This window comes from Dipodomys spectabilis, unplaced genomic scaffold (assembly GCF_019054845.1).
Source record: "Dipodomys spectabilis isolate Male_0828 unplaced genomic scaffold, ASM1905484v1 ptg000095l, whole genome shotgun sequence".
NCBI lineage: Eukaryota > Metazoa > Chordata > Mammalia > Rodentia > Heteromyidae > Dipodomys > Dipodomys spectabilis.
Window position 1 is genome coordinate 297,231 of NW_024870772.1, and position 17,182 is coordinate 314,412.

Consider the following 17,182-nt stretch of genomic DNA (forward strand, 5'->3'; position numbering starts at 1 on the left):
CTATAGAAGAGTGAGAACTGTGTTTCCTTGAGGTTTTTATACTTTAAAAAATGACATTCACATAATTTTTAATTACTACAGAAGCATTGAGATGCTAATAGTCTTTATAGAAAAGGGAGGGCTGCTATTTCATGACCCTTTTCTGCAGTGCATTTTAACTTGAAGAAAATTATTTCTTTTGAGTCACTTTGATAGCATGTAATAAAAGAACAATAAAACATATGGCTCAATTATCACTGCTTCTCATCAAGCATGAATTAATGAATATCAAATTATTATTAATTGTTTTTTCTGGCTCTTTCTCCATAAGACAATTATACATCACTGTATTTTGATAAGTACTTTGTGCTTAACTCTTTGTAGACCAGATTCTATGAGACACAGATGCATGAAATTATCAGAATAGTTCTTTGAATTTGTCAACACTTGCAAATTGTAAGATCATCTTTTGATCTCCCTGGTCTGTCAGTTTCCCACAGCTGCTTAAAACCTTCCTCAGCAAGTCCCCCTTCAAAAAATAGTTGTTATGTGTCCATAAAATAGTTTATAGGGGGCTGGGAAGGTGGCTCAGTGGTAGAGTGCTTGCCTTGCCTGCATGAGGCCCTGGGTTCGATTCCTCAGCACCACATAAGCAAAAAGAAAAAAGCTGGAAGTGGTGCTGTGGCTCAAGTGGTAGAGTGTTAGCCTTGAGCTGAAGAGCTGAGGGACAGCGCCCAGGCCCAGAGTTCAGGCCCCACGACCGGACCCAAAAAAAAAAAATAGTTTATAGGTTCAATTCCACAATGTTAATAATAATTCTAATTTCTCATGTGATTGTTGATTTTTCAATTCTTTCACTTAAAAATATCTCTTTAGCCGGGCACCAGTGGCTCACGCCTGTAATCCTAGCTACTCAAGAGGCTGAGATCTTAGAATCACGGTTCAAAGCCAGCCTGGGCAGGAAAGTATGTGAGACTCTTATCTCCAATAAACCACCAGAAAACCAGGAGTGGTGCTGTGGCTTGAGCTAGCCTTGAGCTGAAGAGCTGAGGGACAGCGTCAAGGCCAAGAGTTCAAGTCCCATAACAGACAAAAAAAAAAAAATCTCTTTAAAAATAAAAACTAAAAATGCAGCAGTAGAGTTCACCAGATAAGAAAGAAAGTGAATTATACAATTCATGGGTGGAGATGGGAGGGAAGGACTGAGATACTGTACGAAAAGAAATGTACTCATTAACTGACTCATATAATTGTGATCCCTCTGTACATCACCTTTATAATAACAATAAGTAATTTTTAATGATAATAAAAACTGTACCTGAATGCCTGTAATCCTAGCATCCTAGCAACTCAGGAGGCTGAGATCTGGAGAATCATGGTTCAAAGATGGCCTGGTAGAAAAGTATGCTAAGCTCTATCCTCAAAATGAATAATAAAAAGTGAGGCTGGAAATGTGGTTCAAGTGGAAGTACACCAGCCAAGGAAGCAAACCAAACAAGTACAAAATCATGAGTTCAAACCTCAGGACTATTAAAAATAAATAAGTTAATAAATTAAATATAATAAAAATGAAAATTATAACATAAGCAGTTAAAGATAAGTTAACCAGCATATCATAGAATATAAAAAATTGTGATCACTATAACTGACAAAATCAATGTCAATGAATATAGACATTCCACAAAAAAGATTCTGAGCAACTATTTTATTTTATAAGTGTTTTGTACATATAAAGTGCTAAGTAACATGTCTTTGTCATCCGTAACCATTACTTCACATAGATGATTTGTTTACCTGGATTTTGAAATGCATGCAAAGAAAATTTAACAAATTATAATACATAAATTGTACATATAATGATTTCACCTATTACCCATAAATCTCCTTCTTTCTTAAAAAAAGTTTATAAAAACTATGTGTGCAATAAAATGAAGGTTGGCACTAAGTTGAAACTGTTTATATGTTCTATATATTTATATGTTCTAAATATTTCCGTAAGCTTAACAGATACATATAACAATATATTTCTAAAGAGCAAACTCAAACTTCTTTTAGAATCAGATAATTTAAGGAGCATAAAGGTATCTTGGAAGTCATTTTCTACAATCTCTTTGTGTCATAAATAATATCACAGGAATCTGGAAAGTTTAATTTTTCTAAGGCCCAAATGACTCCTAATGTTGACATCCATCTCTTTGCCAAACTTTGTGAGAAGTTTTCTGTCAGCATTTCTCTTACAGATCCAAATTCTTATAGGAATTAACTGTGAACAAGTAAGATATTGAATTATAATGGAAACCCTGATCATAACCAAATTATAGGGCAGGATGGATTTGATTTGAGCTGACAACACTCCCTGCCTTTGACATTGACAACTAGAATCATGTGAAATTTTTAACACTAAATCTACACAGATACCAGATGGTTCTTCCTATGTCTATGACCTTACTGAAGATAATCAGATTATTTATATAATAGCAGAATTGCTAATTGTATACAAAGTTGATTTTCAGTATAAAGCTTCTCTATATCACATCTTTGTAAAATACATCTTGTAATTTATCATTCATTCCTTAATGAATTTTTTTCATCTTGATTTCCATGTGCCAGCATTATTGAATCCATTTGGCTGAAAAGTAAAAACAGAATCAGTTAGATGGACAAATTTAGCCTGAAAAATAAGCTCACAAGTGAAGTTTAAATCTACCACTGCAAAGGGTGAACCAATGCAGCAGTGATACTCACAAGACAGCATATTGGAAATTTACGTTACAACTGGTGGGGAATTGGGGGGAAAATGAGGGAAGGAGTAACAATGTTTAACAAGAAATGAACTCACTACCTTACCTATGTAATTGTAACCCCTCTGTATAGCACCTTGACAATAAAATTAAATTTAAAAAAATGGACCATTGGGCACAGTGGTAGAGAGTAAGACTTCTGGTTTTATTTTTGAATACATACATACATCACCTGTGGCTTTTGGTCCTGTATGAAGTACCAGACAGCAGTACATTGTACTAAATTACTGAGAATCATATCCTGGCAGCTTATGTGCATTGAAAAAAAAATGCAAGCTTCATGGAGTGTATAGAAGGAACAGGACAACTGCTAACTCTTTTGGTTACCAAGCCCCTAGGCCATGCCTAACCGTCATTGGTCTAACCGTCATTCACATGAAGAACCATGATATAATATTAGATTGTAATAACACTGTAAAATTAAAAAGAAAAGTGAATATGGGAACTGTCTGGAAAAAGCAGAATATAGGAGGCGAAGTATGAATATAATTAATCTTATAATTATTGACTCTGAAGCCTGATGGAATGTGGGTTTCTCAATTTTTTTTTCCAGATGTAGCTTCCCAGGAGCTCATTAAGTTCACGCATTTCTCACTAAGTTCCATACTTCAGACCCCATGTAGCAATGCCAAATAGTTCCCTCCCTCCACACCAAGACACTGGCGTGGCTGTGGAGACAGGAGAAGGCTTTGCACCCAGGACAACTGTCTTTCTCCTCAATATCAGTCTGGTTAAATCTAAAAGTAAAATGTAGAACTCACTTTAAAAAAGACAAAGCATCATAGAACTTTATTTTGTTAATGTAGTCATTGCACATCTTTTAAGTCGCTTTTAATTTTCATGTTCAATTTATAAAAGCTGTTATTTAAAAACACATGTCTTTAATATTTTCTTCTCATCTTTTTTACATAAAGTCCAAATTTCAGTAACATTTGTTCTAACCTTGCTTAAAAAATCTTACATGCCAAATTTAATATAGAATTCAGTGTGTGTGTGTGTGTGTCATTGAAAAGTAACATTGAAGTCAGATGCCAGTGACTCACTTCTATGACCCTAGCTATTCAGGAGGCTGAGATCTGAAAATAGTTGGAGATAGTGATCTCCATTTAAAAAGTGAAAAGCTGCCAGGTGCTGGTGGCTCACACCTGTAATCCTAGCTACTCAAGAGGCTGAGATCTGAGGATCTCAGTTCAAAGCCAATCTCAGTCCAAGACCCTTATCTCCAATTAACTACCAGAAAACCAGAAGTGGCACTGTGGCTCAAAAGGTAGAGCATTAGCCTTGAGTGAAAGAGCTCAGAGACAGCACCCAGGCCCTGAGTTCAAGCCCAATAACTGCAAAAAAAAAAAAAAAAGAATGCATTCAAATGCAAGTGTAAAAAATTATTCACAGAGAGGTGCTTCAATTTAAAAATCATTTTACCAGAGATCTATTTTCATTTAAAAAGCTGGAATTTTTTTTTTTTTTTGTCAGTTATGGGGCTTGAACTCTGGGCCTGGGCACTGTCCCTCAGCTCTTCAGCTCAAGGTGAGCGCTCAACCACTTGAGCTACAGCACCACTTCTGGTTTCCTAGTGGTTTATTGGAGACAAGAGTCTCACGGTCTTTCCTGACCAGGTTGGCGATCCTCAGATCTCAGCCTCCTGAGTAGCTAGGATTACAGGCATGAGACACCAACGCCTGGCTTAAAAAGCTGGAAAATTTTTCTAAACCAATGTCTTTTCTTAGTTAATCTTTGTCCTGTCTGATATCAGAAGACAAAAAATTATATTATTTTGATATATTATGTAGTTTATAACATTTATATTATAATAACATTTTGATTATTGTTTGTTTATACCATAATTACATATTTATATTTGCTGAAGTGATTATTACCATAGCTACTGAAAAATACCACCGAAGTATAACTATCTGTTGCTGAATTCTTAACTAAATTTCATAAAATGTCTTAACTTTATTGAACTACATAATTTCCAACAACACTTAATGTTCATCCGTGTTAGTGAAAGTGACTGCTCACTACTTACCTATAACTTTTGAGTAGCAAGGTTCACAGTGTATTGTCTGTTTATAAATCCAAATACTGTCACCTGCTTGTAGATTTTCCAAAGGGCGTTTGCATATCTCACACTGAAGAAGAACACACGTGCATATATAAATATAACACTTAACATTACAAACTAAGTCTAGGGCTCCAGAGAAATCAAGATAGAAAACCCTTCATTTTAGACCATATTCTTTAGTGACCTCAGAGTCTCAAGACAAACCAGGGGAAAACCGAGAGTCTCTGTGTCTAATTGACATACCATACTTTTCAAATGAATTCTCATATCATCTCTCTAATGGGTGGGTAGTATCTACTAGTGAAGTAATGGAGTAGCTATAATACTTGTAATTTGTTATTTCAAGGATACAAACTTGCCTTTATCATTTGCTTATGTAAGGGACAGCTATGCCCCAACAAACAAAACAAACTGCTAATCTTACAGGATTTAGGGGATATTTTTCTTATGATGAGTTGTATCAATCTAGAAATAAGATCTAATTCATAAATATATAAGTAATAAACATACAGGACTATATGAACTTGTATACAACCACATTAACCAAAATATGGGATATGCAGGAGAAAATTCAAATGGTGTAATCCCTTAGAGATAATTCATACTCTGACAAATTCAATACCAGGAAGCTGGTATGTGAGGTTGGGGTGGGGGGAGGGGCAAGTACACACAGATTCTCCATTAAGGAGAGGGGGTAAACTAATGAAGAGGAGAGGGAGACAATGTAGATAAATGTTCAACACACACACACACACACACACACACACACACACACACACACACACATACTGTGAAGCTAGAAAAATTGAGGGGATGGGTAAGGTTGGGAGAGAGAACAATTAAAGTGATGATGTTGATCAAGATACATTATGCTCATAAACAGACAAGTTAAATTATAATCTTCTTATACAACTACTTAAAGATAATAAAAATGTAATTTACAAAAAGAGAAAGTATTGACCTGTGGTTTAGATGAGACCACTGCTGATCAACTGATTTCCAAACAAGAGGTAGTCAGTGGCTTAGCTTTCAAAATTGGGCTCATTAAAGCAAAAATCATTGGCCAATATTTTGTATTTAGACCATTTCACATAACTATTCATCATCATGTCTAGAAAAATATTACTTTTTCATGAGTGTGGGACATTTTGCTTTTCACATACCAGAGCCATATTGAAAATGAAATTCTTCACTTCAAATATAATAGATGAAAATTATTTCTATTCACAAAGCACAATAAACAAGAGAATTTTCTATTCAGGTGAGATGATTTACATCAAGCACAGAATGTCAACACTAGAAAGGGTCCAGATTTGGACAAATGGCTCTAAAATTGTCTGCACATTAGATCTACCTAAGAAAGCTAATATATACTAAAAATACTAAATATACAAATATATACTAAAAATACTAATGCACGGAAACTGGTGGCTCATGCCTATAATCCTAGCTACTCAGGCGGCTGACATCTAAGGATTGCAGTGCAAAGCCAGCCCAGGAAGGAAGGGCTGTGAGACTCTTATTTCCAATTAACTACCAGAAAACCTTAAATGATGCTGTGGCTCAAAGTGGTAGAGTGCTAGCCTAGCGCAAAAAAGCTCAGAGACAGCACAGGCCCTGAGTTCAAGCCCTATGACTAACAAATATAAAAAACAAAACCAAAAACACCCACAAAAACTAATACCTGAAAATCATCTTTGGGATTTGTGGTTTAATCAGAAAGGTCTCAAACATTCTGCCCCACCCCCTTAACTTAGTCTTCTCAGATGATTATAGTCTGTATCTCCTCAACTACCACATTTTACAGGTAATGAAACTGAGGCCAATGTTCTTTAAGTGATTTTCCAACATCACATAGCCATAGTTAGTGGTAAAATAAGAACTCAGGTCTTCAGCTTCTCCTTTCAATACTCCTACAATTATACTAAAAGCTATAATATTGACCCCACCCAATGTTAGTGTGATAATGAAAAATAGTGACTGATGAAAATGAAGCAGTGAAGTATTCTGCTAGTGAAAATTTATTATTTGTGATTAAGCAACAATTCGTTACAATTAATTAATTTCAAAAGCAGACTGAACTTTACCCATTTTAAAGCCTATGAGTCATAATTTCATAATCTCTCTATACATATATAAAGCATGATTTATTAAAATATTTCACCTTTTCTAAAAAGAACAAGTGTTTATGTTTCTCACAGATGTGAATTTCTAGTGGAAGAGTGAATAGATGTATCCATAATCAATTCTAAGCCAGGATAATAATTACTAACTTTGGATGGTTAAGTAGTGTATTTTAATAAGGATTATGTTTTAAAGATTTAACTTCACTCTACATGTTTCAATAGATATTTTTACATGTCCTTATGCAATTTCACATTTAGTTAAGCAAAATAAAAACCTGCTTACCTTAAAGCAAGTGGAATGGCAGCAAATTTGTAATTCATCTAAAATCATTTTAGTTTCTACACCCAAGGGTTTGCGGCAATAAGTACACATGTCCCTTTCAATGACAGACCTATAAAGACGTAGACAATTGAAAATGAAGCAGATATATTCTTTATAAAGTCATGTAAAAATGATAACATTAATTTTGAGGATACTTCAGGAAATTACACTAAATTCCAGGAAAGCTCAGAGTTAATTTATTTTAATAATAAAATTGATTCTTTCGTTACCCCAAAATGATGTTAAAGAATTAACATCAGGGAAATGCTCAAATTATTAATTTATCAGCAATCAAGAGTGCAGCTAGACAAATATGCTTGAACTAGGACATACGTATCCCTTGAAGCTAGATGAGGGTTGTTAATTATTAATTTACATAGATCGTTTTATGGATTGCATAAGAAAATTATGTTGCAGATAATGTAAATTTTTAATTCTCAGACATTCAATAGAAGCTGGACGCCAGTGGCTCATGCGTGTAATCCTAGCTACTCAGGAGGCTGAGATCTGAATATCACAATTCAAAGCCAGTCCGGGCAGGAAAGTCCATGAGAGTCTTATCTCCAATAAACTACCAGAAAACTGGAAGTGGCACTGTGGCTCAAGTGGTAGAGTGCTCGCCTTGAGCTGAAGAGCTGAGGGACAGTGCCCAGGTCCAGAGTTCAAGCTCTATGACCAACAACAACAACAAAAAAAAAGACATTCAATAGGCCAAAAATAGACTCAAAATTGGTGGGTCTGTTGTATCCTGGACTCTAAATTTTAGAGTCACAAGAACATCTTTCTTACTATTATGGTAAAAGAAAAACAGAGGAATATCTATTATTACAAAACTTATATCCTATAGAAAGATATAACCCTGTTACAATGTTGCCAATGAGAACAAAAGAAGTTTTGTTTTGAGATATGGTCTTTCTCTCAGTGAGTAATACTTTCAGTCCTTGTAATAAAGAACCATCATTGGTGGAATAACAGCTATTTGCAGTATAGCTTATTTTTGGTGGTTGAGTTGAAATGCTGATTAGTTTCATTTACCCCACTAGAAATCTGCAGGCCACACTCTCCTCACTGAACATTAAATAGTAAAGAGGATCCATCCCCAGGAATGTAAGCCTAGAGTGAGGTCAGTTGGTTTGTCAGCACTAAATCAGTACACCCTCAGAGAGCTGAGTTGGGTGCAGAAATGACCCAGTAGTATAACCACACAACTGCTTGTAAGATGAGCCGGCTTTGGAAAACCACAAGGAAGGAAGGCTAGGGGCAGTGTAGTGATGCAATAAGACCCAAGAATATAGCCGGCCAGACACCTGAAATCAGCAACAGCAAAAGAGCTCACCTAGGAGACAGTTTGTAAGGTACAGAAAGGGCTACTGCAGTAGAATCAAAATCAGAGAAAAGCAGCGCCAGGAAATCAAAAGCAAAATCTGAGATGTAGAATTGTGTTCTGTTCTTTTCATACATGTGTATACCAACTATCATTATGAGAACTAGCTCTAGCATATAAGACAATGAGAATATCTAAATATATGCATCTGTAAGGGTATGGTATAGTTTGAGTATGAAATGTTCGCTCAGAGTCCATGTTTTAAACCCTAGGTCCCCAGCTGAGAGGCTATGGAAACTCTGGGTGGTGGGAGTAAAGCCTAGCCAGAGGAATCTGGTCACTAGGAAACACCTTTGAAAATTATACCAACCCCCCTGTGTTTTCCTCTCACTCTGCTTCCTGTCTGCCATGAGGTAAGATTCTCCTCCATCACACATTACCACCACCATGATATTCTGTCCAAGTGCATGGGGACAGGAAACCATGGGCTGAACTCTCTAAACAGGAAGCCAAGTTAAATTTTTCTTTAAGTTTTTTTATGTTAGGTATTTTGTCACACAGATGCACAGATAACTAATACACTCTGTATATATGCTTTGTGTCCATGTGTGTTTGCATATATTCATTTGTGATTGGAAATATAAACTTACTCACCTATCTGAAGTTGAATAAACAGTTTGTATATATCTTCCAGAAATGTTTTCCTGATATCCATCCTTTGGTGATTTGCTAAAAATAAATATATAGAGACACACAAGATTCAGGCTATTTTCCCAGAAATTGATGTACATTTCCATATACAAGTAACATTAAAAAAACTCTCACTTCCCTCCTAAAGCCTATAGACATATTTATTATTCTTTGTGATATACTTTTTAAAATTCATATTAAATACTGATTCATGACACACCTCCAAGCTGACATATTACTAAGGTAAACAGAGAAGGTAAGGAATATAGGCAAAAGTGTAAGAAGGTAAAGAAGAATCACTTTTCATGAAATTATTTGTTCTGATAAAGTTATATTGTAGTCTAACATAAAGGAAAGACACACATACACACACATACACATGCACATACACATGCACAGCATTCTCATATAAAGAGACTCAAACTTTTAGAGAAAAATACTAAATATTGAATGTTGAAAGCATTTATGAGTCATATGGAACGTAAGCAAAGGAAGTATAATCTTTTAAAGTCCTCTCTTTTCTATTTTGTAGATCAGCCCAATCAGTAATTAATCATCATTCTTTGCTGGAGACAAGTGAAATCTGCAATAAATTCTAGCCAGCTGACTTCTCACAATTGCTTCCTGAGTCTCCTGCTACCTGGGAACAGGAACAATGATGTTCAGTTTCACAGAGAAAGTGATAATTTACAAACCTCACCTGAAATACTTTATAACAAGAAATCTCTCTCTTTCTCTTTCTCTCTTATGCTTCCTCATTCACTCTGTACATCCCATAGGCAGATGGCTACCAGAACTACAGTGTACTTCATAAAACACATTATGCCACAGCATGTCTTACATGTAGGAGTTTATAGATGTCTAGGCGTGATCATATGTCACTACTCCTATTGCATTGATGAGGAAACTGAAACTTGCAGAGTAACCTTGCCAAGACCACATGACTAATGTGACTTAACCCCACCCTGATTTTAGTGACTGTGCAATCCTGTACTGCCTGTCAGGGTAGATCTGAGGGAAGTTTGAGATGTTTGAAGTGTATCACTAATCTTGTTAGGTTATATAGAAAAAAAGAGTCCCTCCAGAACATTCTGCCCTCAAACAATGTTATCCAGATATGTTACAACATTACCATTTACAATGATTTTTCCCAAACTTGAATGGAATCAGAAACACAGGATAAGTATATTAAAACACAGATTACTAGAACAGAGACTTTGGACCTGCAGTTTCTGATTCAACAAGTCTCAAGTAGTTTCAAATTATTATTATTATTATTATTATTATTATTATTATTATTATTATTATTATTATTTTGTCAGTCGTGGGGCCAGGGTGATGTCCCTCAGCTCTTCAGCTCAAGGTTACCCTTCTACCACTTGAGCCACAGCACCACTTCCGGTTTTCTGGTGGTTTATTGCAGATAAGAGCCTCACAGACATTCCTGCCTGGGCTAGCTTTGAACCATGATCCTCAGAGCTCAGCCTCTTGAGTAGCTAGGATTATAGGTGTAAGCCACCAGCACCTGGCTCTCAAATTATTTCCATTTTTAAGAAGTGATGTTGATGAATGACCCAGAGACCATATGTGGTGATTACTGTTCTACAGGTATACAAATGATACACACAATATACAATATTGTGTGTGTGTGTATATATATATATACTGCATATAGTGTATATAAATAGTATATATATGTATAGCTAGGTATATATATATACATATATGACATATACTTATACATATATACTTACATATATTAAAAATATGTGTATATATACATGTATATATATATATAATATCCTTCCATTGAATATCAAAATAATACTAATAGTAGTCAAAAATTGACTATAGTCATTTAGTTAAGCAATTCAGCATGATTTTTTTAGATTATGTACTTCTATGGACCAAGTTAAATTCTATTATTTTTCTATTCAATAAATTCAAAATGATGTTTAGTAGAATATGCTTACTTCCTGAAAAATCATTTCCTTTTTTTAAAAAATCAGTATTATAGTTGTTTGCCATTAGTTCCCATGAGATATTTCTTTAGAAAGTAAAATATTTGTATGAAATATTCCATTGGGGTTAAAATGCATGAAAAAGATTATTACATTAATATAAAATAAAAGCCTATCTCCTTTTTATTCTATATGCCAATACTTGGTGTCTTGTTGTCACTATAGTATTTAATACTCTTTACCTATTTATCAATTTCTTTCAGATTTAGTAGCTTCTAGCTACCTTCAAATTTACTCTGAAATGTTTTATCTTTTAGTTTAATTTGAAAACAGCAGAAATCACTGAAATACATTGGATTAAGAGAAAAGGCAATTTGGAAGTTGCATTCTAAAAGGTAAATTATGCATGGGCTTAAAGAGCCTTCTTAGAGGATTGCTTACCTCCTGACACCTATAGTTTCCCAAAGCACACCCCCATTACATTACCCTACCACTGAGCCTTGTTTTTTATACCTTAAAAAGTAAGTAAAGCGGGGTGCCGGTGGTTCACGCCTATAATCCTAGCTACTCAGGAGGCTGAGATCTGAGGATCATGGTTCAAAGCCAGCCTGGGCAGGAACATCCGAGAGACTTATCTTATCTCCAATAAACCACCAGAAAACCAGGAGTGGTGCTGTGGCTCAAGTGGTAGGGCGCTAGCCTTGAGCTGAGGGACAGCACCCAAGCCCAGAGTTCAAGCCCCATGACCGACCGGAAAAAAAAAAAAAAAGTAAGTAAGATCTAAGCATGGAAGTTCAGAGCCACTAAAGGCAGAAAAGTCCCCCATGAGACTCTTATCTCCAATTAACCAATCCAAAAAAAAAAAAAAAACTGGGAGTGGCACTCTGGTTCAAAGTTGTAGAGCACTAGCCTTGAGCAAAAAGAGTCCTATGAGCAACAAAAAAATAAAATAAAAAAGCAAGTGGGTTATGAATCATTGATCTTGTTTACCATTTTCCTCATCTATCACTCCAACAGCAGCTTTCATGAGTATCCAGTCCCTGTTATTTGAGCCCAGGTTACATCTACTCAAAGCTACACCTTCTCTTCAGACTGGCAGAAAACAACAGTAGTTACAGACAGCAAATTCAGATGGGAGCACCATATTAATATAAAAATATTTATAGAATTTCAAAAATCTTATAATTGTATAACCAAGTAGTCATACACACACACACACACACACACACACACACACACACACACATACACGTGAGAGCTTTCAAATGGCAGCCCTGTTGTATATACATGTATGATTTAAACTGTTTAGTCCCAGCCACTGGCTATGATTATGAACTACTTAACATTGGAAACAATACCAAGTATGATATTACAACTAGAGCTCATTATACTCATCACTTTGGCCTTCTCTTGGTAGGAAGTGTACCCTAAACAACTGGTATCTCTTTTTAAGATAGACAATTACATAATTACAAAATAAGGAAAGGTGATTGAAACACATTCCCAATACCTATTCTCCATGTATGTCCTTGTGTACACAATGGTGTCCCTAGGTCCTTGGTGCCTGGTTCCAGCACTGGAGCTGTAATACAAACCATTTTCTTTCATGTTGAAAGTTTCCTTATAAGGATAATAAAAAATAACTAGGCTGTTATCCAATTCAATATAAAAAGCAAAGCTTGTATTCCTTCTAAACTCTAATTGTTGAAATATAAATGTTAAAGTGCTGCTAATCAATGCTGCAACATTTCCTTGTATCTCATTCCCATTCCATTTCCAAAGTATAATTACAAAAACTGATCACTCAGATAATATTTGTAGTGAACAAATATTATCTCAAAAATCTGTGTACCATGTGTTAATGTTTACTTCTCTCCCATAAATCTCCCTAAATTTCAAATACAAAGGGGACTTGAACTGACCACCATGACAATTGATCAAATGAAACATTTAGAACTTGAGAAGGGATGTAAACAGCTATGTCACAAGTATGCTTTTTGAAACTGTAGGTGCTAAGGAAAATCCTACACCGATGTCCCAACAATAGTAGATTGCTACTCAACACTATGGTCTATGGCTGTTCACCTCTAATCCCAGGTAAAATTAGAAATTGCTGCATTTCAGAGGAAGAAGCAGCTCCCATGTGAGATTTAAAACAAATAAACTAACAAATGAAGAATAATCCTATCTTTTCTTTTTGTTGCCATACCTGGCAGTGTTCTTGGTTTCATAAAAAGAGACAGGGGGGCTTGTGGATTCCTTGTGCAGAAGAGCACTGGTGAAGCCATTCACTTGGCCATCTAGACTGAGAGAGCAAATGTACATAGTTAGCACTTACAATCAAAGCCACTTAGAGGCTTTTTGTTTTATGAAAATTCTATTCAATTTACATTATTAACATACCGTGAACCTCTTTATGACTGGTTTCTGCACAAAAGCACACTAAACACAGGGACTATTTTATTACCTCCATGGAAACCACTGTTATCTGTATGAATCACACATTGGCATGTGCCATGTTACTTATTGCCAGGAAAGGACAGCTTTGCATGGAGTATCAAAACCATCAGAAGTTGGTTCCCATAACCTTTTCACACAAGCATGTCATTTTAGAATGCTTGCTAGGTACAACATATCTGAGAATTTATCAATTTAATGAAAATGATCCAGGAGTTGCTTTGAGCATTTCTGTTCCCATCTTTTTTTTAATGAAAGGCAAAGCTCATCTAAAAATGATAGCATGTTTCAGACTGGAGGCATATTCATTTTTTACCAGTGGAATTGAGGACATTTTCAATTGAAAGGAAAAAAAGGCTCCTTTTCCTTCTTCATTCACATTGGTAAATTCTAACATAGGAGGGATGAAATTATAGGAGAGTTCAGATATTAATCAAGCTTTATAATTCTCAAACCTGCTTTCCATTTCCAGAGAACTCTTAAAGAAGAGGAAACATGGCTAGAGATAGAGCACCTTAGTTAGTTGTAGAACTAACACCTTAATTGTAGAACTACCAGGCATGAGGACTTATGTTTGATCCCCAGCAATGCAGAACAAACCAACAACAAAACTTGAGAGACAGAGAGAAAGAAAGAGAGAGAGAAGAAGCAAAGAGATAAATATACTAAAAGAATAATCTGTTTTAAGATAGATGCTTGACAAGTATATTTTTGAGTTCAAAGGATATCAAGTAGTGAAAAAGTAGAATTATTGTTATTAGATTTTCTAACATAATTATTAAAATGTCATCCCAAGAATAATAAATCCAACTAGGAATTGTTGAAAAATACTTAATTCAAGTGCTTGCCTAGGATGGATAAGACCCTAATTTTGATCTTAGATAGATAGGTAGGTAGGTAAATATGGAGGTAGGTAGGTAGGTAGATATTCAAATTATATTATATATAAGGTAAAATCCACCTGTTAAAAATAGGTAGCATTAAAGAACAAAGATGATGAGCAAATTTGCACTGGAGTCAACAATAAAAAATAAAACAAAATGCCAGTTTGCAAAACTCACAAACAGAAGACAAAAATAACTAGCAAAACAGTAAAGACATAAACTGAATTGGGTTTCTCAAAATTCTTATGATGAAGCCCCAAGCCTTAATGTAACTATTGTATATTATTTCCTTATTAATACTTTCATGAACAAGTTCAATGCAAATTGGAGTCACTATCAAATCAAATTAAATGGCAAGTTCTTTACTATGCTAAATTGTTCACTCATAATTTTTAACGTTGGCCACTGTCAAATAATATTTGAATGTGATTTGTGAATAATTTCTCTAATCCAGCCTATTCCCCCAAATAGTAAGCATGCTTCCAGGACAAGTAGATCGTCCCGAAATGTTATCCTTATCATTCTGTTGCAGTCTTTCTCAGTATGCTAAAGAAGGTAGAAGATGGTTTGGAGATCTACAGAAAGAAACCACCTTACTATTGGATTCAGGAGATTTTTGCAGGCATTGTGGAAGGAAACTAAGCTAGTTCCTCTTTCCTGAGCTTTTACACACTCTACAGGAAAAAAAAAACCTCAACATTATGTCTTACACACAATTAATAGAAATATATGAAAAATGTAAACTTACTGTTGTGTTTGTTTACTTTTTTGTCAGTTGTGGGGCTTGAACTGCGGGCATGGGCGCTGTCCCTAACACTCTACCACTTGAGCCACAGCACCACTTCCGGCTTTCTGAGTGGTTTTCTCACACACTCTCCTGTCTGGGCTGGCTTTGAACAGCAGTCCTCAGATCTTAGCCTCCTGAGTAGCTAGGATTAAAGGCATGAGCCACCAGTGTGTGGCTAAACTTACTGTTTTTAGAGTTCCTTTATATATAAGTAGAACTACTAAACATAGAAATGTTATTAAAGGAGGGTGGAGGGAGGATGGGAAGGGATGGGAAGGGGAAACAAGGAGGAGGCTACAATGCTTGATAAGAAATGTACTCATTGTCTTGCCCATGTAATTGTAACCTCTCTGTACAGTATTTTCACAATAAAAAAAAAAAGAAAAAAAAGAGAAAAAAAAGAAATGTTATTAACTCCTCTCTAAAAGTAAATAAATTGTAACAACAGTGAAACTTTTATCTTAATCTTCCTTGTGATGACAAATATCTTGTAGTTATTTTAAAGCTATTATACTTCATGCTATTAAAAATTTGAAAATTAGGTATGTGTACATGGATGGCTGTGGGAATTTGCTCATTTTTGTAACACAAGATCCCCAAGGAAAATATTCTCTGAGTAATTGCTACACCACTAAAAAAAAAAAAAAAATCTACCAAGCAACAGTAAGTAAAAATAAATTCTCACAGCCTAAGTAAAGAACTTTGAGTTTCCATGACTCCTTTTCACTAAGTAATCAGATAGGCCTGAGAAAGAAGTCCTAAAAATTAATATTTGATTATTTCTTTTCCTCTTATCATCTGCTAAGCACCAGAATCTATAATATTTTGAATTTAAATAGATTACTCTATTTTGTTTTGTTTTGCTTTGCTTTGCTTTGCTTTGCTTTCTTTTGTGACATGGGCTGTCACAAAAGCACCACGCAAGCACCAGCTCCGTCACTTCAGCCATTCTTCCATCTCTAGCTATTGTTTTTATTTAAACTCTATACCACAATTCAACTCCCCAGAAAATAGTATAAGATTTTAAAATGTATACAGGTGAATATGGAATTCATAAGAAAGAAAATAAATCATAATGAACCTTACCTTCCATTCTTATTTTCAGACACACGAGAATTTACTTCAATTAAATTTTCTAGGGTCTGGCTTCTAAAGAAACAAACATATATCACAATTTTAGAACATAAACAAATATAATAATAATAAATTAGAAGTCAGCATGTATCTAGACATAGTCATTTGAGGTCAATAGAGATATGGGAGATACAGTGCTTGCTTAATATGAAAAAGACCTTGTGTTTGATCCCCAGCATACAAAGTATAGATTATGTTATCTGAGAAAAAAATGTTAAAACGAATTTATTGGAAGATTTGGGTAGTCTGAAAAGATATCACTTACTTATATTCACATTTAGTTAACATTTAATGAGTACTAACCTAGTCTCACAAAGTACTAACTCTGTATTTTTACATGGTTTGTCTATTAAAATCTCTCAAAGTCCTGTGACATAGCATTTGGGGCAGGAAAAGAGTAAAAAATGAGGTCTCTGGGGCCACTTAAAATAACTGTTGGGCTGGGCGCCAGTGGCTCACACCTGTAATCCTAGCTATGCAGGAGGCTGAGATCTGAGGATCGTGGTTCAAAGCCAGCCTGGGCAGGAAAGTCTGTGAGACTCTTATCTCCAATTAACCACTAGAAAACCAGAAGTGTCATTGTAGTTCAAGTGGTAGAGCACTAGCATTGAGCTGAAGAACTGAGGGACAGCACCCAGGCTCAGAGTTCAAG

At 35.2% G+C, this 17,182-nt stretch overlaps 2 protein-coding genes across 2 annotated transcripts in view; both read right to left on the reverse strand.

The window, feature by feature from the left end:
* Positions 1–1,692: 1,692 nt before the first annotated feature.
* Positions 1,693–12,847, reverse strand: LOC122112810 (sciellin-like). The gene is made up of 5 exons (XM_042685759.1): positions 12,779–12,847; positions 9,272–9,346; positions 7,255–7,363; positions 4,810–4,912; positions 1,693–2,608 (listed from the first exon to the last, which is right to left on the reverse strand). Exons 1-5 carry the CDS (start codon positions 12,787–12,789, stop codon positions 2,592–2,594), a joined length of 315 nt encoding a protein of 104 aa, XP_042541693.1. The 5' UTR covers positions 12,790–12,847; the 3' UTR covers positions 1,693–2,591.
* A 605-nt stretch (positions 12,848–13,452) lies between these two features.
* The window catches only part of LOC122112596 (sciellin-like), a 71,768-nt gene continuing 68,038 nt past the window's right edge, over positions 13,453–17,182 (reverse strand). Inside the window, exons 24-25 of the mRNA XM_042685455.1 lie at positions 16,483–16,545; positions 13,453–13,573 (exon numbers count right to left, since the gene is read on the reverse strand). Of these exons, the coding sequence (XP_042541389.1) occupies positions 13,453–13,573; positions 16,483–16,545 (184 nt within the window). The remainder of the gene's footprint in view (positions 13,574–16,482; positions 16,546–17,182) is intronic.